General features: G+C 44.1%; 1 protein-coding gene across 1 annotated transcript; it reads right to left on the reverse strand.

Moving 5' to 3' along the window:
• Positions 1-236: 236 nt before the first annotated feature.
• On the reverse strand, positions 237-24,572 carry arhgdig (Rho GDP dissociation inhibitor (GDI) gamma; the record flags this gene model as incomplete). Its single annotated transcript, XM_079233281.1, has 6 exons — positions 237-436; positions 1,033-1,096; positions 2,519-2,595; positions 10,727-10,810; positions 15,501-15,686; positions 24,500-24,572. The coding sequence occupies 6 exons, from the start codon at positions 24,570-24,572 to the stop codon at positions 237-239; spliced, it is 684 nt and encodes a 227-aa protein (XP_079089407.1).
• Positions 24,573-25,496: the final 924 nt, after the last annotated feature.

Raw genomic sequence — 25,496 nt, forward strand, 5'->3', positions numbered from 1 at the left:
AGAGAGCGAGAGAGAGAGAGAGAGAGAGAGAGAGAGAGATAGGATTCTTTTCTCTAAAAGTCCCCGTCGGGACACCTGCACCGAACAGACAAAGGAAGGAAAGGTCGGCACAAGAAGGAGGAGGGGGAAAAGGTGAAAAGGTGAAAAGATGAAAGGGGGAAGGACAAGCGGGGAGGGGAAGAACAGGAGAGAACAGGAGTGAAAGACGGGAAGCGCAGCATCATCCCTCGCTCCCGCTATTCACTCCAGTCCTTGTTGAGGTCGAAGTTCCACTCCCAGTCCAAGAAGGTATTCTTGTCGTCGTCGGTGAAGTGGGACTTGACCTTGTAGTGGCCGCGGGACATCATGCCTCTGGGGACCTCGTCCACCGGGCAGAGGAACTCGTGCTCCTCTTCCTGTGGGCAGTAACTCCCCACCATGTACGACACCTTGTCCACTGCAGGGAGACACAAGATGGACACTTTGTGGAGGACGACTAGCTAAGGCGAGGAACACGTTGGATGAAGCCGTTTGTGGCTCCACGAGGGAATGCATTGGCTCAAGTGATGTCATTTGAGTCAGTGTCATTTGGGGCTATTAACTATTACAGAGAGAAGTGAGCTCACTAGAATCCTTCTCATTCTGCAAACTGTTTATCAAACATCTACTTAAAAAAGGCTTTTAAATTTAAGAGAGCTTTGGAGGTCTGACTGTAGTCCAGAAGCAAAGGTGGGAAAACAGAAGACAATATGTATAATTCAGAATATCGTCGTTTTAGCATATTGTTTGCGACGTTACAAGGCTTTTTTTTTGCATTTCTAATCGAGCTGCCATTGATTTAGTTTGCTCTCCAAGCTCCTTCGTTATCCACTGATGCACATCAGCAGAATAATGTCTTCCCTGTTCCGGTTTTCTTTCTATTTATATTTAAGGGAATGAGCCTATTATTTCATCCCTGTGTATTTATAATAAATGCATTTCTTTGCTGTTCATTTCACACAGCAATCACTCCTAGTTTTTACACAAATAAAATAGGATTAAAAAAAAAAGTACCCGTCAGTCCTTTTCTGGAGGTCACATGATGGTACCGCAAGCCAGCAACGATTTCTCTGTTCACCTGCGCACACACACACACACACACACACACACACACACACACACACACACACACACACACACACACACACACACACACACGAAATCTCCAAACATTGTCAAGGACTTTTCTTACAGTTACTGACAAAACTGGCACCCTAACGTTACCATAAACTACGGTGACATGTATTTATCAGCCTGTTATGACTGTTGGTCGCTAGCATGTGTCAAGCTCCAAAAACAGTGGATTTATATTACGATTTCTCATAATGCAACTCAACAGCTTCTTTTATTAAAAACATTTTGTAATTGTTGCTCGTTTGGGGCTGTTTATATCACCTTTATTATTGTGTTTGTCGCTTCAACGCACACCATGAAACTAATAGCCATTAATATAGAGAAAACATTAAACGTGGTGTTTGTTGTCAAAACTATTGACGCCCTCAGTCGAGCTGCATTAAACGACAGCAGTGAGGCCGTCTGTCCAGCAGGTGTCCTCACAGCAGAGCGAAGTCTCTGAGCTGTTTGCTCATTCTGAGTCTCCTTCTCGCCCCTCAAGACCAAAGCCCACGAGTGTCGACGGCGATTTGAGCCAATTTTTAAAATAAATTATACATTACAAGCATATCACTTAAGGCTTAAAAGCATCTTTAAATGTGCAGTTACTCTTTAATCCGTAAGGGAACATGAATCTGCATATCACAGTGATGGATCCAGAAGTTTGAGACATATAACTGATGGTGGTGGCACTAGAGGGAAATCAGTGTTCATCCTCTGGGGACCATGAATGTCTGCTCAGAATATAATCTCAACCCATCCAAAAGTTGCTGAGATATTTCAGTCTGGATCAAAGCGATAAACCGACCGATGACATCGTCATCCGTAGAGCGGATCACAATACTATGAAAGAAACTTGCTGAAGGCAGAACGTTGCCTCTGTATGAATCCTTAATGGTACTCTCAATGAAACGGCAGTAAAAAGACTCATTAAAGATGATAATGGCCTCGCTTGATATTGTGGTTTGATACATGTTGGCGACTCTCCCATCGCTTAATCCCTCACAGTGAATACCTGATCCTCTGTTGGTTTGTTCCTCCCTAACACACAGCGACCATCCAATAAAAATCATACAAACATTTTATTTTTTGTCCTCACTCAAAGATAGTCGGACACTTTAAAGGCCACATTCTGTTATGAGGTGAATTTGTGCTCAGTGTCAAATAAAGATCAGGCTCCATAACTACTATTTGTAGAATTAGACTACATGAAGTCCAAAAGTCAAATTAAAGACGTTTCAATTAAAACAAACGTTTAACTTTTCAAATGAAGAAATTGTATTTGCTCAGTGGGGGGCTTCAAGGAAAACAAATGTTGTGAACCGATGATGAAGAGTAGAGCTCTTCATCCCTACCACACCTCCGTTACTGCATCCCTCCATCTTACCTTGAAGTGAATCTTCAGTCTGTACGTGACTCCTTCCTTCAGGGAGAGGGTCTTCTCCTTCAGAGCGCTCAGGTCTTCTGCACAAACAACAACCACAAAGCATCACTCAAGGCCAGCATGACTCACTCTGTGTGATGTCACCTCTCCACATGACTCACTATGACCACACTGCTGCAGATTTACACACAAAGAGAGCGGAATTATATTAGAGAAAATATCTGGACAAAGAGCTGATCTTAAAATATGTATTTTTTATAAAACTAAAATAGTTTATCAGTGAGCATTTAACTCTTTCCCCTGTTTTTCCAAACTTTATTGCTTGAATTTCTAAGCAAAAAGGTGTAAGTGTTGAGTTTTAATTAACATTTAAATTTGATTTACAATCAAAACAGAAAAAAGGAACTTGAATGGTCAAAAGAAACTAAACTAAAATATGTGCACGAAAGAGATTTTGAAACCAACAAGGAACAAAAAGTTGCATAGTTAATTCTAATAAGTTCACTTAAATAAAGAATATAGCATGAAAGCTTATCGATTTTGGAAGCTGTTAGTAAGTCTTAGATGCTGGAAATACCCACTGACATGTGTTTGCGTTCAATAAGATACATTAAAATCATTAAAATATACTTAGTTCAGTAGTTTTGGGGCAATTTACTCTCATTGTGTGAGCTAAATAAGAGGAATTCAAGCCATAAAGGTGGGACACCTTCCACATTTATACATAAGAGTTACTGGTAAAAACAGAACGGCTTCTTAGTTTGATAAAATAGTATTTGTCTGGCTGTTGGGTTGAATGGGTTCATGGTACCATTGTAGAAAGCACAATCAGAAATGCATCCACTGCCTAATCACTTTATATCTCAATTTAAACCCGACCATCAGTCCTGAGTGCCTCCTAATGGATGGAGAGAAACAAGGGAAGGAGGAGAGGAGATGGACGAGGGATAGAGGGAACGGGCTGAATAAGACAGAAGACAGCCGAGCAAAGAAAAGGGAAGTGACCTCCACACACAAACACAACATATAGGACATCGCTCTGTACGGGCACGTGGGTTTGATTCCCGCTGGCGGCGCCCTTATGAAATATATATGCACTTGTGGCACTTTAAGGAAAAAAGCCTTGAAGAATCGACACATTGCTCTTTCTGATGGAAAATCTTGCAACTCCGCTTCTGTTGAGAGTCGCGTTTTCACTTAAAGTGAGAATCTACATGTCCCCCTGTGGTTTGGGAGATTTCTAGCACCACAAGAAATACTCTCCATTAAATAAAAATCAGAAATGTATGTCTTCGAGGTAATAAAGCTGTCCCTCACTGGCTGACATTTGTGAGATTCATCACTGCTCTATCTGTGTCGGTCTCATTGAATTCAGTCTCTCTCCCGCTTATGAACTGTGGAATGTAAATCTCCTCTTCCTCCCTCCCTATCCTCTCCCTCTTCCTCCCTCCTTCTCGTCTCCTTCCTCTTGTCGTCTCAGAGGACTGAGAAAAGAGAGAAGATGCTGGCCTCCCCCGGGAGCGTCTGACTGAGAAAATAGGTCAGTGTGGAGAGCTGTCTACCTGTTCTCACACTCACACACACACACACACACACACACACACACACACAGAGCTGAGCCTCACACTCTGCACATATTGCACCGATTGCCAAAAACGTATTCAAATATTAGGGAATAAATCAACTGAAACAAATTCCTAGTTTACTTTGTGACCTATTTAACAATGATAAGCAATAAATGACAACTGTTTCATTTGTTTTTGTTTACATGAACAAAAATCAAATTTTTAAAGCTGCTGCAATACACTTTACATCTTAATTCAAAATACATGATTCACATATAAAATGTGATGTGTTCTTATGTATTAAACTTGTATGAAGTGTATGTACTAGCTCCACCTTGCTCTGAGCTAAATGCTAACGTCAGCATGCTAATAATGACAAAATGAGTCACTACATCAGTAAACGGTCTATTTTAAAATATATAATAATTGAACACTCAAAGTATCATTCTGCCAAATGAGTAAACTGCTTTAGCTTTAATTTACAGTTTTCTATTCTCAAACTTCCCTCTCATTTTCTGGTGAATTTCACAATTTTCCACAATAAATTGGTCACAACTAGATCTCCAGCACACAATAGATGTGGGGTTAATAGTGGTCGACTTAAAGAGGCTGCATGCTTGGCATCTGTCTGTGTGTCTGTGTGTGTGTCTGTGTCTGTGTGTGTGTGTGTCTGATTTTAATGTGTAGTATGCACGCTCAGCAAAACGCCCCTGAACCCTGTGAACATGAAAGTTTAACAAAGCCAGTGATTACGTTGAGAGCACTAAAGCACTGAGAAGTCATCGCCAGTGAAGTCGCTCAGTGGTGTGTGTGTGTGTGTGTGTGTGTGTGTGTGTGTGTGTGTGTGTGTATAGTACCTTATAGAAATATGGTTGTGTAGTGTGTTGTCAATTGAAAAATAGAATTTAAAAAATCAAGACACGTGCCAAGAAAGTGAAATTACCTCACACAAAAATAATGATTTACACCATGTTTTCTAGTAAAATGTGTATTTGATGTTCAATGTATATATTTATATATATTTCATGTTTATTCAAGCCAAATTAGGTCACAGCATTGTGCCCATGTTATTGCATGGGGGCCCCCATTGGGCAATAAATCCTCATCTCTGGCATTCGTATTGCTTTTTCCACGGAGACGCAGAGAAACGCATTACAAGTTTCTTTTGCGCTGCCAGCTCAGCCAGGGAAAAAATATTTTCATGTTTAAATGCATCAGTGTTCAGGCCATCGACCTAAGCACGAGCAACAACTGAAACGACAACGAAACGGCAATTTCTTGAGAGCGAGAACGAATCTAAAATGAAAGTCGTAGACGGGTAGCAGTGATGAGGAGAAGAGAGCGATGCAGTGGATGATTTCCAAAGCAGAAGCAAGAGGAAGTGTCACGAGCCGATGATCTGAGGCAAGAAAAATATGAGCGGTCAAGAAGATCAGACAGGTTCCAGGAAAGCCAACTGTTTAAAAAAAAGATAATCTAAACCCCCTTTAGTTGGAGGTAAAACAGGAAATGAGAGCTCTCTTATATAGTCAGTAGTAAAAGATTATTTGAGGTCATGAATCATTGTTTTACTGTACCACAATTAAGTAAAACTAGTTGCAAACGCTTCAGCGGACATAAATTATAAATTATACACAGTGAGAGCTCGGGTGTGCACGAGGGGACGCTTGTGAACTGAGAAGTTGACACGAACCCAAACAACGTGGCTTAAAGTAGTTAAAGGTCTCCGATGGGACAACCAGCGAGTATCTCTTGTCTCTGCTACACTTTCAACGTGTGGAGCAATCACCTTTACTGTGGTGCAATGTACACACACACACGCACACACACATGCAGAGTAGTAAACGCTCGTCATCACTTAGGGCACCGTGCTGCATTGGAATCAGCCTACAGTGTATAATGAGGTCTCTAATGCATTCGGCCACCGATGGAAAGTCCATTTCACATCCAGCCCGGTGCCGGCTCGGCTATCTAACTGCAACATGATACACCAGCAGGACCGATTATTACCCCGCTGCTTACTCTATAGATTAATGATGAAAGATGCTTTTCTCTCACACAGCAGCATTCAGCAGTTTTTACTTTTCTCTCTCTCTCTCTTTAGCTCCAGAAACACAAACGCACACATTCATCCAAATTGAGCCTGATACATATTTGAACGGCTGCCAGAGCAGATATGAGAAGGAACAGTCTCAGATTTTCCAGTTGCACAAGACAAACAAGCAGTTCTTTTACAGACACGATGTAATCAAGTCTCTGTGAAAGAACCTCCGACTGTCAGAGAGCGTTTCCTGCATTGGACGTTTCTTTGCTGGGACAAAGAGCAGTCACGCCCCGGCTCATGCATGGGTCGCAAGCATGCCGTTTATTATGATTTAGTAACATGTCGGAAGTAACGCAAGAAGAAATGATCTCGTGCTGTAAAATAGATGAAACAAGACACAGATGAACTGTGTCACCCACATGTACTCTGCCCAACTCGTCACATACTGGAGCTTGGTCGGGACCAATGGCGTCACGTTCTAATGCACTGGGGCGTGGAACTAGGACGCTACACTAGGACGCTACACTAGGACGCTACACTAGAACGCTACACTAGGACGCTACACTAGAACGCTACACTAGAACGCTCCAATAGGACGCTACACTAGAACACTACACTAGAACGCTCCACTAGGACGCTACACTAGGACGCTACACTAGGACGCTACACTAGGACGCTACACTAGGACGCTACACTAGAACGCTCCAATAGGACGCTACACTAGGATGCTCCACTAGAACGCTCCAATAGGACGCTACACTAGAACGCTCCAATAGGACGCTACACTAGAACGCTACACTAGAACACTACACTAGAACGCTACACTAGAACGCTCCAATAGGACGCTACACTAGGACGCTACACTAGGACGCTACACTAGGACGCTACACTAGAACGCTACACTAGAACGCTCCAATAGGACGCTACACTAGAACGCTACACTAGAACACTACACTAGAACGCTACACTAGAACGCTCCAATAGGACGCTACACTAGGACGCTACACTAGGACGCTACACTAGAACGCTACACTAGAACGCTCCAATAGGACGCTACACTAGGATGCTCCACTAGAACGCTCCAATAGGACGCTACACTAGAACGCTCCAATAGGACGCTACACTAGAACGCTACACTAGAACACTACACTAGAACGCTACACTAGAACGCTCCAATAGGACGCTACACTAGGACGCTACACTAGGACGCTACACTAGGACGCTACACTAGGACGCTACACTAGAACGCTCCAATAGGACGCTCCACTAGGACGCTACACTAGGACGCTACACTAGGACACTACACTAGAACGCTCCAATAGGACACTACACTAGGATGCTCCACTAGGACGCTACACTAGGACGCTACACTAGGACGCTACACTAGGACACTACACTAGAACGCTCCAATAGGACGCTACACTAGAACGCTACACTAGAACACTACACTAGAACGCTACACTAGAACGCTCCAATAGGACGCTACACTAGGACGCTACACTAGGACGCTACACTAGGACGCTACACTAGGACGCTACACTAGAACGCTACACTAGAACGCTCCAATAGGACGCTACACTAGAACGCTACACTAGAACACTACACTAGAACGCTACACTAGAACGCTCCAATAGGACGCTACACTAGGACGCTACACTAGGACGCTACACTAGGACGCTACACTAGAACGCTCCAATAGGACGCTACACTAGGATGCTCCACTAGAACGCTCCAATAGGACGCTACACTAGAACGCTCCAATAGGACGCTACACTAGAACGCTACACTAGAACACTACACTAGAACGCTACACTAGAACGCTCCAATAGGACGCTACACTAGGACGCTACACTAGGACGCTACACTAGGACGCTACACTAGAACGCTCCAATAGGACGCTCCACTAGGACGCTACACTAGGACGCTACACTAGGACACTACACTAGAACGCTCCAATAGGACACTACACTAGGATGCTCCACTAGGACACTACACTAGAACGCTCCAATAGGACACTACACTAGGACGCTCCAGGACACTACACTAGGACGCTCCACTAGGACACTACACTAGGACGCTACACTAGGACTCTCAGGCTCCACTAGGACGCTACACTAGGACGCTACACTAGGACACTATACTAGGACGCTACATTAGGATGCTACATTAGGACTCTCAGGCTCCACTAGGACGCTACACTAGGACGCTCCACTAGGACACTACACTAGGACGTTCCACTAGGACGCTACACTAGGACACTACACTAGGACGTTCCACTAGGACGCTACACTAGGACGCTACACTAGAACGCTACACTAGAACGTTCCACTAGGACGCTACACTAGGACACTACACTAGGACGCTCCACTAGGACGCTCCACTAGGACGCTACACTAGGACGCTACACTAGGACGCTACACTAGGACGCTCCAATAGGACGCTACACTAGGACGCTACACTAGGACGCTACACTAGAACGCTCCAATAGGACACTACACTAGGACGCTCCAGGATACTACACTAGGACGCTCCACTAGGACACTACACTAGGACGCTACACTAGGACGCTACACTAGGACTCTCAGGCTCCACTAGGACGCTACACTAGGACACTATACTAGGACGCTACATTAGGATGCTACATTAGGACTCTCAGGCTCCACTAGGACGCTACACTAGGACGCTACACTAGGACACTACACTAGGACGTTCCACTAGGACGCTACACTAGGACACTACACTAGGACACTACACTAGGACGTTCCACTAGGACGCTACACTAGGACGCTACACTAGGACGCTACACTAGAACGCTACACTAGAACGTTCCACTAGGATGCTACACTAGGACGCTACACTAGAACGCTACACTAGAACGTTCCACTAGGATGCTACACTAGGACACTACACTAGGACGTTCCACTAGGACGCTACACTAGGACACTACACTAGGACACTACACTAGAACGTTCCACTAGGATGCTACACTAGGACACTACACTAGGACGTTCCACTAGGACGCTACACTAGGACACTACACTAGGACACTACACTAGGACGTTCCACTAGGACGCTACACTAGGACGCTACACTAGGACGCTACACTAGAACGCTACACTAGAACGTTCCACTAGGATGCTACACTAGGACGCTACACTAGAACGCTACACTAGAACGCTACACTAGAACGCTACACTAGGACACTACATTAGGACGCTACACTAGGACGCTACACTAGGACGCTACATTAGGACGCTACATTAGGACGCTACACTAGGACGCTACACTAGGACACTACACTAGGATGCTACATTAGGACTCTCAAGCTCCACTAGGACGCTCCACTAGGACACTACACTAGGACACTACACTAGGAAGCTCACGCTCCAGTAGGCGATCCACTAGGACGCTCCACTCGTCACGTGGTCTTGGCGTTGGCAGCGATGGAGAAACCAGCTGTTCAATAGTTTGGTTTTGTCAATGGAAGGGGAGCGGGTGATGGAGGGAGTTGACTGCTTTAATGCTGTTGATACGGCACCAATTCCCCTTGTGTCGAGTCAACTGAACTTCATGTGTCTGTTCCATGAGGCTCCCTTTAAACTCTCCACCAGTACGTAATGCAGTCTTTCTGTTAAAAAAAAGTCTGAGTTGAGATTGCTCAATTGATTTTCCATCCACCTTACACTTCCTCCATCATCTCTGATGGCCATCTGTTAAATTATAAGTAGAGGGTTTTCTCTGAGTTCTTGGTAAACGCTGATCTGAAAGCATTAGATCTATCTGGCGTGGAGGAGCAGCGAGCTACTTCCATTTAGTGCCGATCAGCAGATCTTCCATTACACAGAGAAGCGTGCACATTACAGGCTGCTGGACTCTGTGTTCGAATCAGTCTGCAGAGTACAGAGTCAGTATTGCCTAGCAACCAGGTGACCTTTCCTATTAGCAGTCTGTGATTGTGTCAGTGTGTGCGTGCGTGAATGTGCATGTGTGTGGGAAAGGGGAAAGCACACACAGGCGGACACACACCGCATAGTCACAGCAACTGTTGTCCTGTTGACACACCCTGGCACACAAGTCAATGACAGGTGAACCTACACACACACAAACACACACACACACACACACACAAATCGATCCTTTCCTCAACTTTATCCCCCTAGGGTTTGACCTCTTTGCAGCCACCTGATTATCATACACCACACACACACACACACACACACACACACACACACACACACACACACACACACACACACACACACACACACACACACACACACACACACACACACACCTCACTCTCCTTCTCTGACTGTCGCTTTCGTCTGCACCCAGGGGAAGATGTCAATACAGCCCACTAAGCAAACGTTTGTCTGTCTTTCCTCTCTCTCGAGCAGAGACACGCCCACTGCAGTCTTTCTGCACACAACAGGCAGAGCGTGGGGTGAGACCCAGAGCGTGGGGTGAGACCCAGGGCGTGGGGTGAGACGCCTGTTCTGCAGGCCAGTGGCGTGTGTCACAACTAGCCAGGGTTAAGGAGGGAGAGTAACGCCGGATAGAGAGGAACAGACAGAAGGGTGGTGAAAGGGGAGCGCTGCGTACCTGTCAGGTCCATGGTGATCGGTTCAGGAGCCTCGTCACACAGCAGGGTCAGTCGGGTCACCTGGACATTCGCCATTGCGGGGTCTGGTGTGGAAAAAAAGGAAAATAAACCTATTTTCTTTGCTTTATTGACATATTATATGACATCATATTATATATATATATATATATATATATATATATATATATATATATATATATATATTTTGTATTTATTTTATATATATTATATTATACTAGAAGAGAAAAGAGAGTCAGGAGATGATTAGCTTAGCTTAGCATTAAGACTGGAGGGAAACAGCTAGTCACACACCTTATTCTTTTAAGCTTTTAAGATGAATACAACTGATATTAAGTACAACTTATTTTTATTTTTCAGGCAAGAAAGTAACCATTAAGTGTCCGCACTGCGTGTGTAACCACGGGTTAATAAATAATAGAGAAGCCCCGCCCCTTCCGGTGTCCGCCATGGAACCCTATGTCTGAAAAAATATGTACTGTAGTCAATGGTGAATGACGAATATTCCTTTTGATCCTGTGAATTGTCCCATGAATTACATAATATGTGACATTTGTCAATTTAAAAGATAATTTTGCAGATAGACAGATGGATGGGAAGAGCACTGAGGGATAGCAGCGCTTTTCTGTAAAGTTTGTTGAAGAGTGCTCCGAAAAAACGCTCCATGGAAACTGCACGGTTCAACGTTATGCATGAAGCTTCTCATTATTTGGGACAGGCACACGAGTCACACAACATTAAACAGTCAAAACCGGGCAAACGTGCACCCCAAATGTCAATTGCATCACGATACGACTTATTTCAGTCTGGTCCAAAGACTGGTCGCTAGAATGGCAAAAAAATATATTAAAGGTCCATTATGATAATGCTGAAACTAAACAAAATATCTCAGTCCATAAACATTTCAGTTATTGGAGAAGAAAGTAATTGTCCAATCCCAGTATTGTAGGCCATCCGGATTCAGCAAGGACAGATTAAAAGTTTAAGAGCCTCTGTTTGACAATAAACTCCTCTCCGCCCCTCCCTGCTTTCTCCTTCCCCTCATTACAGCCTTTCTCACTGTATTTAATATTACCCAGAATTAAGATGAGGCGGTGTTGAGTTAAGTGATGTGTCCTTTCGTGTTGAGACTTCGATGCGCGTGTCGAGTAATCCAGGTAGATTTTGGTGAAGCGCGTATCGAGGCTCTGCGACTATGCGTGTCGATGACGTATGTGGTGACGTTCGAAGCCTCGCGAGCCGGCCGTACCACGTGACTGATTCAGAAAGTGGTTCGCATTTGGCGCGCGATTCGAAATATAAGGTGCGGCGAAACGCAATGGCTTCCCCAATCGCATTTTGTGAACGGGACTTTACTACGCATTTGTTTGCAAAGTATTCTATTCGAGCTTCTTTTTTTGTGATGGAACCAGCAAGAAAGAGGAGATTTTCCCCCGTCTGGGAACACTTTGAGCTGATCTCTCCTAATAAGGTATGCACATACTAATAATAACTATCATAATAAACTGTAAATAAATGTGACAACACAGCTTATCCGTTGTTCTAATGCATTTATTCTAATTTCTGGTATTTCGAAAGGTGAAGTGTCTGTTGTGTTCAAAGGAACTTGCATACAGCAATAACACCTCATCTATGCTGAGGCATTATAGAGCCCTGCATGAGAACAAGGAGACCAACCTAGCTGAACCAAGCTCAGGTAAGGCATAAAATTAGAATGACATGATGTATTTCCTGGTGAAGAGGGAGCTGAGCCGGAAGGCGAAGCTCTCCATTTACTGGTCGGTCTATGTTCCAACCCTCACCTATGGTCACGAACTCTGGGTCGTGACCGAAAGAACGAGATCTCGAATACAAGCGGCCGAAATGAGCTTCCTCCGCAGGGTGGCCGGGCTCACCCTTAGAGATAGGGTAAGGAGCTCGGACATCAGGAGGGAGCTTGGAGTCGAGTCGCTGCTCCTTCGTGTCGAAAGGAGTCAGCTGAGGTGGTTCGGGCATCTAGTCAGGATGCCTCCTGGACGCCTCCCATTAGAGGTTTTCCAGGCACGTCCAACTGGTAGGAGACCCCGGGGAAGACCGAGGACACGCTGGAGGGATTATATCTCCCGGCTGGCCTTGGAACGCCTCGGGATCGCCCAGAATGAGCTGGAAAGTGTTGCGGGTGAGAGGGAAGCCTGGGTCGGCCTGCTGAACCTGCTGCCACCGCGACCCGACCCCGGATAAGCGGCTGATAATGGATGGATGGATGGATGATATATTTATGTTATGTGGAGCTTTGGCGCAGGGGAGTGAGTGTTAGACCTGTGACTACAAGGTAACTGGTTCAGTCCCCATAGTTTGCATTTGCATAATATATGTATTTTTTTTTCATCAGGAAAGAACAATGATGTGGATGAGGCCTTGGTCAATATGGTGATTGAGGATTCCCAGCCCTTCAGTATTGTGGAGGACAAAGGGTTCAGACAGCTTGTTAAAGCTTTCAATTCTACCTATGTTCTCCCCACTAGGCAGGTGTGTATGTGAGCACATGAAGCATTCTCCCTATTTCCCCATATTTGCCATTCGAAGAGTGTTATCTTCTTTCCTTTAGGCTTTGAAAGCTATGGTGGAGGACAGATATAAGGAAGCCAAGGAGAAAGCCAAAGTCAGTGTGTCGAATGCATCAGCAGTTAGTTTGACATCAGATATGTGGACCTCCATCAATACTGATGCATATCTAGCATTGACATGCCATTTCATAGATGCAAACACCTCTTTGCATTCAGTTGTTCTTGGGGTGCTGCATTTTCCTGAGGCACATACTGCTGCAAATTTGGCTGCTGTAAAAGCAGAACTGCTGTCACAGTGGGGTGTAACAAACAAAGTGACTTGCCTTGTGACCGATGGGGCAGCAAATATGGGTGCTTGTGCCAAGGAGCTTCGTTACTTTAAATTTGCTCATAAAAAAGGCTCTTGCCCAAAACACAGTGTTGTCTGACATTCGGGCAAACTCCAGAAAGATAGTGGGCTATTTCAAGAGCAGCACCACTGCAAAGGTGAATTCCTTTATTTCACTGCAATATTCTAAATGACGCTGTTTTGTTTAAATTGCTGCAGACACTTGACCAAATCACTTTTTGTTGGCAAAATTTATAGGAGAGGCTGACACAGATGCAGGAGCAACTGGGCCTGCCAGCACTGAAGCTGATCCAAGAGGTGGATACACGCTGGAATGGCACGTACCATATGCTCCAGTGTGTTTACGACCTCAGGGAACCTGTAGGAGCAGCTTTGGCAGGTCTACGCACAGACGTTGCGCCACTGTCGTCAGAACATTATGTCATTATTGCAGAATGTCTGAAAGTGCTGTCCCCATTTCATGATGCCACCGTTGAGCTGTCAGAGGAGAAGAGAGTGTCTGGATCAAAAGTCATTCCTCTTCTATCAATGCTGCACCACACAGTGGAGGAAGAAATGGGACGTGTCCAAAGTGCAGAGAGCATTGCAATGGCTGAGAGTCTGAGGAGACAGTTAAGGGAGAAGCTGTACACTATGCAATCGATGACCGCCATATCACTGGCGACACTGTTGGATCCCAGGTTTAAGAAGATAGGCTTCTTTAGCCCCAACAAAGCAGCAGATGCCGAGAGAAGGCTCACTTCTGAATGTGCTGGGATCCGAAACAGTGTGTCTTCCTCCTCCTCCTCCTCCTCCTCAGAACCACACACATCTGAAGCTTCTCAGCCTGTGACTCAAGGTAATGGATACTGGATACATTCTAATTGTGTTATTGTATGTAGTCTCTTACAGCCTGTTTGTCTTTCTTAGGGAGCAAACTGTGGCGTCGTTTGGACACCACAGTCCTGCAGGCGAGGACCCGAACGTCACTGCGGACGCAACAGTAGAGGTCCAAACGTACCTGGGGAACCAAACATTGGAAGATTGGAGAACCCCCTTGAGTATTGGGAAGGACGGAAAATAGTTTATCCCAATTTGTACAAAATGGCGGTTGCTTTTCTCTGTACTCCAGCTTCATCTGTGCCCTGTGAACGGGTGTTTTCAAAAGCAGGCGAAATCGTCTCGAAAAAAAGAAACCGCCTGAAGCCCAGCACTGTAGAAATGTTGCTCTTTCTAAATAAAAATGGATAAACTGTTGTCCCGAGTAACATAAGCACAGTCTCCGCAATTTGTTTCCACTTTCCCTTTGGACCCCGCAATTGTATCATAAAGACAGACACCATATTAATAAGTTCATAATGTATGTATTGGCATCACAAACATCATTTGTTCATTTATTAATTTTAAAGCTTCGGACTTCAAAGTCATGGTGTTGTTATAACCACTGCCTGTTTTACATTTATTATCCACTTGATGGCGCAGTGGAGCAAATGAAGCATCATGAAGCTTCGGTACATGAGCGAACCAATTCGATGGAAAGCTTCAACGCTTCAGGAAGCTTCATCTCGCCATCACTAGTTACAGCAGTGGGAGAGTCTGGGCTATTCTACTGGTATCAGCCGTCATGGCCCGGCTGCTGGATTAGAGATGCTGAGGCAGGCAGGTCTATTCCAGTGTGTGTGTGTGTGTGTGATCAGAAGTTGATGACTGTGAGGAACTCTGCACCAAGCCATTATATAGAGTGAATGGTATTAATAAAGCTGCAGTACCGGTAGGTACCAGGGTGATTCACCAGCTCTTCTATCACCTCAGGTAAACGACACACATGCACACGCACACACACACACACACACACACACACACGCACACACGCACACGCACACGCACACACACCTGCTGGCATCGTTTCCGTCCCCAGCAGCGTTTGCTTGTACTTGACCAGACTCTCGTCATCTTTGTCCAGTTGCCGAATCTCCTCCAAACTCTTCTGGACCGGAGCAATGTAGTTTAGGTTTCTGTCGTCCTCTTCCTCCTCAATACGAAGATCCTTCTTGTCAGCCAGTAGACCTTTCAGAAAGAAGAGAGGAGACCGATAAAGGGAGACCGTTGTACGTTGCAGTGATTGCATGTGGTTTAATCGAGACCAGACGCCCCAGACACTCCCCAAAGTCCCCTAGTTTACGGATGAACTCAGCTTCCCGTTCATCAACATAACCTGTCATTTCGTTTGAATTTACTTAAAACTAATATAAAAGTGTACTGCATTCAACCAAAACCGTGATTGATCAACACTACAAAACATAAACCGGAACCTACTGGTACCAAAAGATTGCAATAATTGTCAAGACTGCATTTATATTATCACTTATTTTAATAGAAACTGGAGGTTTCAACCATTTGTCCATCCAGCTAACTAACTATGTCAACCATCTTAGATTTACTTTAAATATATATATAATTCAAGCAATTATCCATTACTTATAGACAACTATTTTCATAATTTCTCCTTTAGCTGACTATTTCAACCATGTTAGCCATTTATCCACCTGACAACCATTTACCATTACTTTTAGCTAACTGGTTTCAACAGTTTATAGCATTAACGTTAGCTCACCGTTTCAAGCATTCCTGTTAGCTAGCGTTAACTGGTTTAAACAGTTTAACATTATTTTTTAGCTAATTAGTTTTAACAGTTTACAGCGTTACTGTTTGCTGTTTCAACGATTTAACTTTATATAATTACTTTTAGCTTACTGGTGTCAAGTTTATAGCACTACTACTAACGCTAGCACACTGTTTCAAGCATTCCTGTTTGCTAGCGTTAACTGGTTTCAACTATTTATTGACAGTATTACTTTAAGATAGTTATTTTTTACTGTTTATGATGAGTGCCTATACCTATATCACTATCAAATATGAAAAACGATAAAACAATAAAAGCTGACAAAAATTAAATAACATTTGCAGCAGAGCTCATCTGGCTCAATGTATCTGTTATATTTCAGTGTCTAAAAAACTCAACCGACAGGCGAGATTGCTTTACTGTCCAGGAGAAGATGCATCTTACTCTGGGCCAGCTCCAGCCATCCGGGGTTGGATTTCATCAGGGGTTTTGATTTAATATAGAATTTTTACAAGACATTCGATAATTTAATTTTGGCATCTCCAACTCATCCGCACCTCCAGTGAGTGAATACTTGCAGACTGGAATAGTTGCACAATGACAGGGTTTAACTAGACTAAATACACAATACATAGCCATTTATGAGTAAACCAGTAAACATTTTATCATTTGAGGCTCTTATTTACCAAGATGTACCAACGGCAGGGATTTAAAACTCTTTAGTCCACACTAAAATGTGCTTCCAGTGGGCCGTCATGACCACAATGCAAGCTTAGTATTGGCAATAACGCCACTTCAACCACAATGAAATCTTCTCGACGATGAACGAACTCGAGTATTCTCAAGTTTCTTTGTGACTTGTAGTGTATGTATGCTTGAAAACTCTGTGGTCCAAAGAGTCAAGGGCTGAGATAAACCAGATAAATGACCTATTTAATGGTCTTCTCTCATCAAAGACACACACACAGATCATTTATAAAACGGTACATGGTTTCCCACACAAATGTACAGTGTAACCTCTAGACTCCAATTATCTGGAGAACAGGACGCTCAGACACACAAGCTGGACGTGTGTTTACCGCGCTGTAACCGCCTTGTGTAATGGCCTCTGGTTCTGTTGTTACTGTTCATAATGAGACGGCTCAGTGTACATCAGCTCAGAGCTGTGTGTGTGGAGGTAATTGGATGGCACAGAGAGTATACAAATGCACACACACAGACACACACACAGACACACACACACACCCTTTTAGTCACAAACATACCCACCAAACAGCATATGGATGCAGTCAAACACTGCTACAGAGATTCTGTAAACATTAGTGGAAATCAAATGTGTTGAACAGCAACATAATGACCCAATAATAAGTGTCAGACACACACACACACACACACACAGACACACACACGCACATACATGCACACACAAACACATACGCACGCACACACACACGCATGCAAACACACGCACGCACGCACGCACACGCACACGCACACACACACACACACACTTCTGTGTTTGTAGCAGTACCCCACCCAGTCAGGGCCAAACCCGGCTGCCTTCAGCCCGTCACCATGGCAACCCTTTCAACTCCCCTTGCGGTGACATCACCTTTTGCTGTGGATCTGTTTTCTATGACCGAATATACAAAGTGGAGCATTTATTTCTGCTCGCAGCAACAGAGATCAATGGTGAATCACTTTTAAAGACAAAGTGCAATGCAAGTGCATTTCCAACAATCTATATTTAACGGGTCATTTTCGTTTGTAATGGACACAATCTGGTTAGTTTTTCATGAAATAGGCTTTTCTCTTTGTCAAAGTAAAGTTTACACTTCACCGAGTGAGGTAAACTGTTTGCATGGAGCGCTACAGCTAATGATAAATTGGTGGTTTACGCATTAGTGTATCCTTCATTTACAAGGATTAGGCACAGACCTCATACTTTATCTGGAAGATTAATTATCCCCACCATGCATTTCCTTTCATCACGGTGAAAATAGGAGTTCAACAGAGGAATGCTCTTTAAAACCTTGATTCTGATATTAAATATGTATACATGTTTTTAATCTGCATATCTTTATTATTATTATTAAGATCTCCTGTGGTGCTCTCTGTGTTGGATCCAGTTCACTTCAAGCAGCTGAAAACATGAGGAATTGTTGATGTAAAAAACGCCTGCGGTTTAAAATAATAACACGAGGATCTACACAAACACACACATGTTAAACTCTTTGTCAGATCTGGATGCTCGATGATTCATGAATGATTCACCATGCTGTATTTACATATCAAACTCTGCCGCCCATCCCCACACGAGGAGCGTAAAATGGGTTTCTGGGCCGCTGCTACTTCCCTCTCTGACATCTGATCGCTGCTCTTTGATCTGCAGGCCGCTGACCCGTCACACTAACCGTCAATTAACATCTATTTGGAAAGGCAGGGTTTGGTCCTCAGAGATACAAGCGTGTTTGAATGTGTGGCGTGTGAAGTAGAAAACCTGCCAACCAGAGAGAAACGTCTCCTTTGTTTGAAGGTGTTTTTACTACCTAGTCCACACAAGCAACATATATTTTTCTGCAAAAGAAAAGCAGTGGGATTCATAATACCGCGTGAGAGGAAGGACTCCATGACGCTCTGCTGGGCGAGCTGGAGGCCGCCAGAGACACCTTTGACCTAACGTCAACATTGAAACCTATTATTAGCTATTTGTCTTTGCCATTGCACCTTTAAAATGAGGTACATTTACCAATTAACCAAGATGCAACCCACCCCATATATATACCCTGTGAATAGAACTCTTTGAATATATTTTGTTATATCTGAATTTACGGTTACATGATTGACTGACAACGTCACTGATTTCTTTTTTTTTTTTTTTACTTGCTTAAACTTTTTTTTTTTCTGGCCCTTCTTGGCTAGATGCATGGTTAATTTATTTTATTCTTTCTCACTTTTGAAGGATTTATTTCTTGTTAAACTGTAAATATATATATATATATATATATATATATATATATATATATATATATAATAGTATCTAAAAAAAAATAGGTCGATTCAGTTTTTTATCAGATATGCAGTTTTGTACAAATGTATGTAAACTAAAGACAGATTTTGTTTTCAACGTCGAAATCTTTATTCCTGATGTGAAAATAGCATTTAAAAACACTTTCCAGATCAACTTCTGAGATTCTTTATTCTAAAATCTGTGAAAACTTTTCTTTACTTTGCACAATTTAATCAGTTTTGTCAAAGGGAATATTAAAAAAAAAAAATCTACTGTTTTAATTTCCCAAAATGACAAAGCAGCTGATTTAAGCCGAGACATTCAGGGCTAAAACCCTGCATATTGTGTGAATCTGGTGTTAGAGACAAGCTAACACTAGCGAAAAACCAGCAGTGTGTCTGCTCTTGTACGTGTGTGTGTGTGTGTGTGTGTGTTTGTGTGTGTGTGTGTGTGTGTGTGTGTGGTCTTCCTTCTGTTGCAGCCCTCCATCTGTGATGTGATATCAACCCGTGGATTTTTTTCTGATAGGCATAAAACTGCCTCATTAGCTTCTGGAACCATCTTCTGCATCATAACGCACCTGCCGGCTGTTGGATACGTGCTAGAGGGGTAAAGCAGCACTCTTGAGTTGTTACGGAAACGCTTAAAATCATGTTTGGGGAGGAAATCCATTTAGTCATTCACTTTTTTGTGAGAAAGTGAGAAAGGAGATGCGTTTGAACCTGAAACTTCTCAGCCAATATATACTTTTCTCGCCGTCAAATCAAACCGCATGTGCACCAGCGACACATTTATATTTTTTGCACTAAGACTGAGGATCCACAGCCAGTATGTACGACCATAAGACACAGAATCAGTGTTCGTCTGCTGGTATTTACAGCTAAACCAACACGTTTAGTGCAAAACCAACACGGCAATCTGTCTTGGCAGGAAAGAGGCGGCTTCAGGGGGAAGAAGGATTCGAGGAGGGCTGCTCACACGAGTCCTAAAACACACACACACACACGCACACGCACACACTCGCACATTCTTCTGTTGGTTCCTTGTTGACATGAGACTTTCACAAATTCTGTATCCAGATTGTGACTAAATCGACTGTAGCTGGTAGACAGAGCCAGGCTTAATGCTATGTTATGCTAAGCTAAGCTAACTGGCTGCAGCCTTATATTTAACAGAGAGATATCCAATTGGAATCAATCTTCTCATCTCTGCCAAAAAAGTGAGTAAGCATTAATCTCACATTGTTAAAATGTTCCTTTAGACTCAAATGTGTTCATTCCTAATGTTCATCCACGCGACGGAGGCTACCGGATAAAACATTTAATCTGGATCAACAAACAAACAAGAAATAAAATCAGTGTTTGACATTTATTTAAAATGCAGCATCGTAAATCGGGCATTACTGGGACTCGAAGTAATCAAAGGTAAACCTCTCTTCTTTTTCCTCCGGTTTACCCATCGCCTCCTCTTTCCTCGGCCCAGATAACTGTTCACTGTGTCAGGAAAACACTTCCTCCTCACTCCGTGTGTGTTTGAGCCCTAAGCGTTGCTGTTTTTTTATAGTCCTATGAGGCCCGCTGTCACTGCTCTGTTCTAATACTATAACGAGACCTCTGGGACGCGGAAACACATATATTAAATACAAAAAAAACACACAGCGGAAGATAAAAAGAAACCTTTCAAGGTCTCTGCGAAGCCGATAGCGGCTTTTACAATGAAGGAGGAGGCCGTAAAGGAGGATTGATCTAAATAACAGCGCTACAGCGGGCCATGAGCCCTGTTTGCCTCCATCTCTGAGGCTGCTGTCAGCCTTTCCCGCTACGACGCCACGGGAATCGATATGTCACCGGTGTGAGGCTGCAGACGCGCCGGAGACACTCGTAACACTTCATCACGTTAACCAACAAATCGTTCACATCTCATTTCCTGCATGTTTCCTTGTTGATGAAACAGCGAGATGGCAAACGGGTGATACCAGCTGCTGTTATCGGGGACATCAACGCACTGAGGACGCCTCGTGATGACACCGCAGCTTCTGGAGCAGGTTGTTTTACTGCAGCCCTGATACTTGTACAGCGTGTGCACACAAAAGGGAGCAAGAGGCTAGAGGTGAAACCACGCCCACTTTACGTATGACGAAGGCCTGACAGTTTGATGACGTGATGTTTATAATACACAAATGAGACAAGAACCGCCGCTGCTAAGCACGCCATCCTATGCTTCTTCAAAACATTTGATCCAACGTGCACCGAATTTGACACTGCACACCTCCGGGTCCTCAGCAATACATTCGCCAAGTGGGAAGTAGATCGGAGGAACGGTTGTTGAGATGTGCGGACGACAAACAGACCGACTGTTCTTGCTTTATATGTCGATGTTTGTTTTCCCATGAGCACTGTTGCTTTGCGGGTTAAACTTTCCCCTCTGGCGAGTCGAGGGATTACACCCTAAAAAAAGAGAGCGTTGGTTAATCTTTACAGATGTATTGACGCCTTTTTAAATCTTTATGGAAGCTGTAGTTTTTCCTGTTCTGAGGTGGACTAAAGCTGATGCTGAAGTTTCTTAAACTTGTATTCTCTCTCCTGACCACCAGGGGGCGACTCCTCTGGTTCTATAGAAAATGACTCTACTTCTCTTGATTTATTCCCTCAGTAAACATTGTAAACTTGAGTTTATGTCTCAATCTCTAGTTTCAAGTCTTCTTCAATACAGCATGATGTTCATTTAGAGTAAAACCAATAAAGTAGAGTATGCTTTAGGGCGGGGCTACATTGTGATTGACAGGTCGTTACCACTACCAGAGCTGTGTATCGCCAAAATTCAAGATGCCGTCGGCCAAATAGTCAGACCACAAACCAACGGGTGACGTCATGATGACTACGTCCACTTCCTACTCACAGTCTATCGTTCTCACACAGAAACTGTAGTTTGAATTTGTTTAAAAAATCACAAAATATTCAGTTTTATTGAGCGACAGTGGAGGCAGATTCATCTGAGAGAATATATTAAGTTAAGAAGCAGAGGCTTGTAGAGACATGACGTCAAGACTTCGTCTCTCTAAAGACAGAAAGGACAATTAATGTACGTCACCCCTTTAATCAACCTCTCTCTCTCACACACACACACACACACACACACACACACTAAAATGTCCTCAGCTGCTCTGCAGAGACAGCAGGTTGTCTAATTGACTGACTTGATTGGTCTCATATGAGTCTGCTCACCCGCACAACCTCATGTATCACTGCTAGTACACACACACACACACACACACACACACACACACACACACACACACAGAAGAGGAAAAGGAGGGATGACGTGAGGAGTAGATCCAGTTTCTTAAACACATCTGACAAGATGACAGTGTGTGTGTGTGTGTGTGTGTGTGTGTGTGTGTGTGTGTGTGTGTGTGTGTGTGTGTGTGTGTGTGTGTGTGTGTGTGTGGACAGTAGGAGTGAGCAGAAGAGAGGGAAAAGGATGAGTGTTGAGGAGGCAGGAGGAGGATTAGGGAGCAAGGTGTGGAGGCTGCGTTAATTGACAATGGGAGATAGAGGGAGGAAGAGAATAAGAAGGGACAGAGGGAGAGGAAGAAAGAGAGGAAGAGGGAGGATTAGAGAGAAAATGCAGATAGAGAGACAGAAAAAAAGGAGAGGAAAGGATTTCAATTAGCCTGTTTGAACGCTTGCTGCTCGCTGCCTGCGCAGGTCTATTCTGATTGACAGCTCATGAAGAGCGTTCTGGGCCTCACCCACTCTCTCTTTCTCTCTTTCTCTCTCTCTCTCTCTCTCTCCCACACAGACACTTTTATTCAGTGTGTTTCTTCCTAACATCTGCCGACAGAACATGTCCATCTCGACCGCCTTTGTTTCCTTTCCGTTTAACCCCTGGTTCCTCCTCTCCTCTCCTCCTCCCGTTCTCATCTTCCTCCCCCTCTCCTCGTTACTTCCGCTCCTCACTTTTTTTTTTTTCTTCCTCACCTCCAAAAACCTCCTTTTCTCGCCGCTTCGCTCCCTACTTGCCATTTATCTTCCACTCAGTCCCCTCCCACGTTCCCATCTAACTCTCCTCCTCCTCATTTTTCAAAACTCAATCTCAGCCAAGTGTTTTTGACGAGACTCGATGTGTCATAGTCACAAAAACACAACACAGACGCAGCAGAATTCACTTAAATTCAACATGATGTCGGTTTGTAATTTCCTGAAGCAGTTATTTTGAGTTTTAAGAAATTTGTCAAAAACAAAGAACATTTTTGGAGTGACCGAATGAATGATTCAGTCCTTTAAACGAGCTTTATTAAATAAATGAAGGATGGTTTAAGTTAAGGGAGTTGGGACTGAAACAAATGACATGAAGATCGACGGTTGGATCCCGACTGGAGCAGAGCGATCGATTCAAATATCTGTTTTCTAATAGAAAAGATTATTCACGCCTTAGATCTTAAATCACATTTCACCTCCTCCGCTTGAAGATGATCGCTCATTTTCTTCTGTTTCTTTGCTCCGAATTCTCTCTCTCTACACACACTCTTATCTCACACACACACCTGTGTGAGGGGAAACCCCTGGACTGTTCCACCATCTGTGACTGTTCAGCCCTACTGCAGTGTAGTGAACACACACTCTCTCACACACACACACACACACACACACACACACACACACACACACACACACACACACACACACACACACACACACACACAGAGAGAGATGCCTTGCAAATGTATAGTGTTGCAAATATAAAAGCAACAAAATACTGATAGATACACAAACACACACAACATTTCTCATGAACACACACCCTTCTGCATGTATGTGAGCAGAAACATGATTACAAAAGCCGGCAGAACACATGCACAGACGAACACACACACACACACGTTACAGATAGTCACAGATAGCGTTTGATGTGATCAATAGCTATTGATCTGCCACCTTTGGCTTGTCTTGGCAGCGCTTCATGTTAGACATAAAAATGTCCACACCCGCCACGATAGAGACATATGGCACACACACACACACACACACGTCCGTGATTTTGTTCGAATTTCTATATGATAAATACTTTAAAGTAAACACACAAAAAAACATAATTCATGCACCTTTAATAACTTCTATCCCTGATGTTATTCTAATTCACTCACACACACACACACACACACACACACACACACACACACACACACACACACACACACACACACACACACACACACACACACACACACACACTCTAACGCCTCACCTCTGTAGCACACAGTTAACCACAGCAGCTCCAGCACCTGACCCCCAAACTCACACACGTCCAATCCCAGCATGGTGCCTCTCTGCGGGGCTGAAAAAACTGAAAAAACTGGGGGAAACCTCCACAGGTAGCAACAAAGTAGCAGAGCAGGGATTAAAAGAGGAGACCATCCACCAAAGTCTGGAATTTGGAGAGATAAAAATGGGGTGGGGGGGGTGGGGAGGGAGGTCAGATGAGCATCGCCTCCCCGGAGGTAATATATATTTAAAAAAAATGTAGTTGGAGGGGTGGAAGGGGAAGAGGAGAAGGGCTGGCGTGAGAGAGACGGAAGCAGAGAGGCAGGGAGGGTATCCTTGGGTGTGGGTGTGGATGTGATGGGGATGTGTGTGAGAGAGAGAGAGAGAGGGAGGGAGGGAGGGAGGGAGGGGGAGAAGCAGCAGACACGAGAAGCAGCCGGCTTTCTACACTTCTTCTTCTTCTTCTTCTCTTTTTGTAAACCAGAGCTGGTGAAAAAAAGAAAGAAAAAGAGAGAAATCTAACAGTTTTTTTGTTGTTGTTGTCGGACGCAGCAGAGAGGATGCTGGGAGCTGACGCTGGTTTAGCCGGCGGAGCAGTCTGCAGCAGCACGTGTGTGTGTGTGTGTGTGTGTGCGCTACTCAGACGCTGTCTATCGATTCGCAGTCGAGCAACGAACCCCTCCCCATCCCCCCTTCTTCCTCCTCCTCCTCCTCCTCCTCCCAGAGACTGCAATGAGCTCATCCTTTACCCCTCCCCTCCCTTCCACCCCCTCCTTCTCTCTCTCCTTCCCTCATTCACTCTTCCTCGCCTCCTCATTCCTTCTCATGCATCCTCCCCCCCACACACAAACACACATCAACTCTTTCATGCTTTAATATTCCTCTTCATTTTTCATCACTTATACAGATGCTCATGGTGTCCCCTCCATCCCTGTGTCATGCCATCACTCTCTCTGTGTCTCTATTTATCTTCTCCCTCT

The sequence above is a fragment of the Taurulus bubalis genome (assembly GCF_910589615.1).
Source record: "Taurulus bubalis genome assembly, chromosome: 17".
Classification (NCBI taxonomy): Eukaryota; Metazoa; Chordata; class Actinopteri; order Perciformes; family Cottidae; genus Taurulus; species Taurulus bubalis.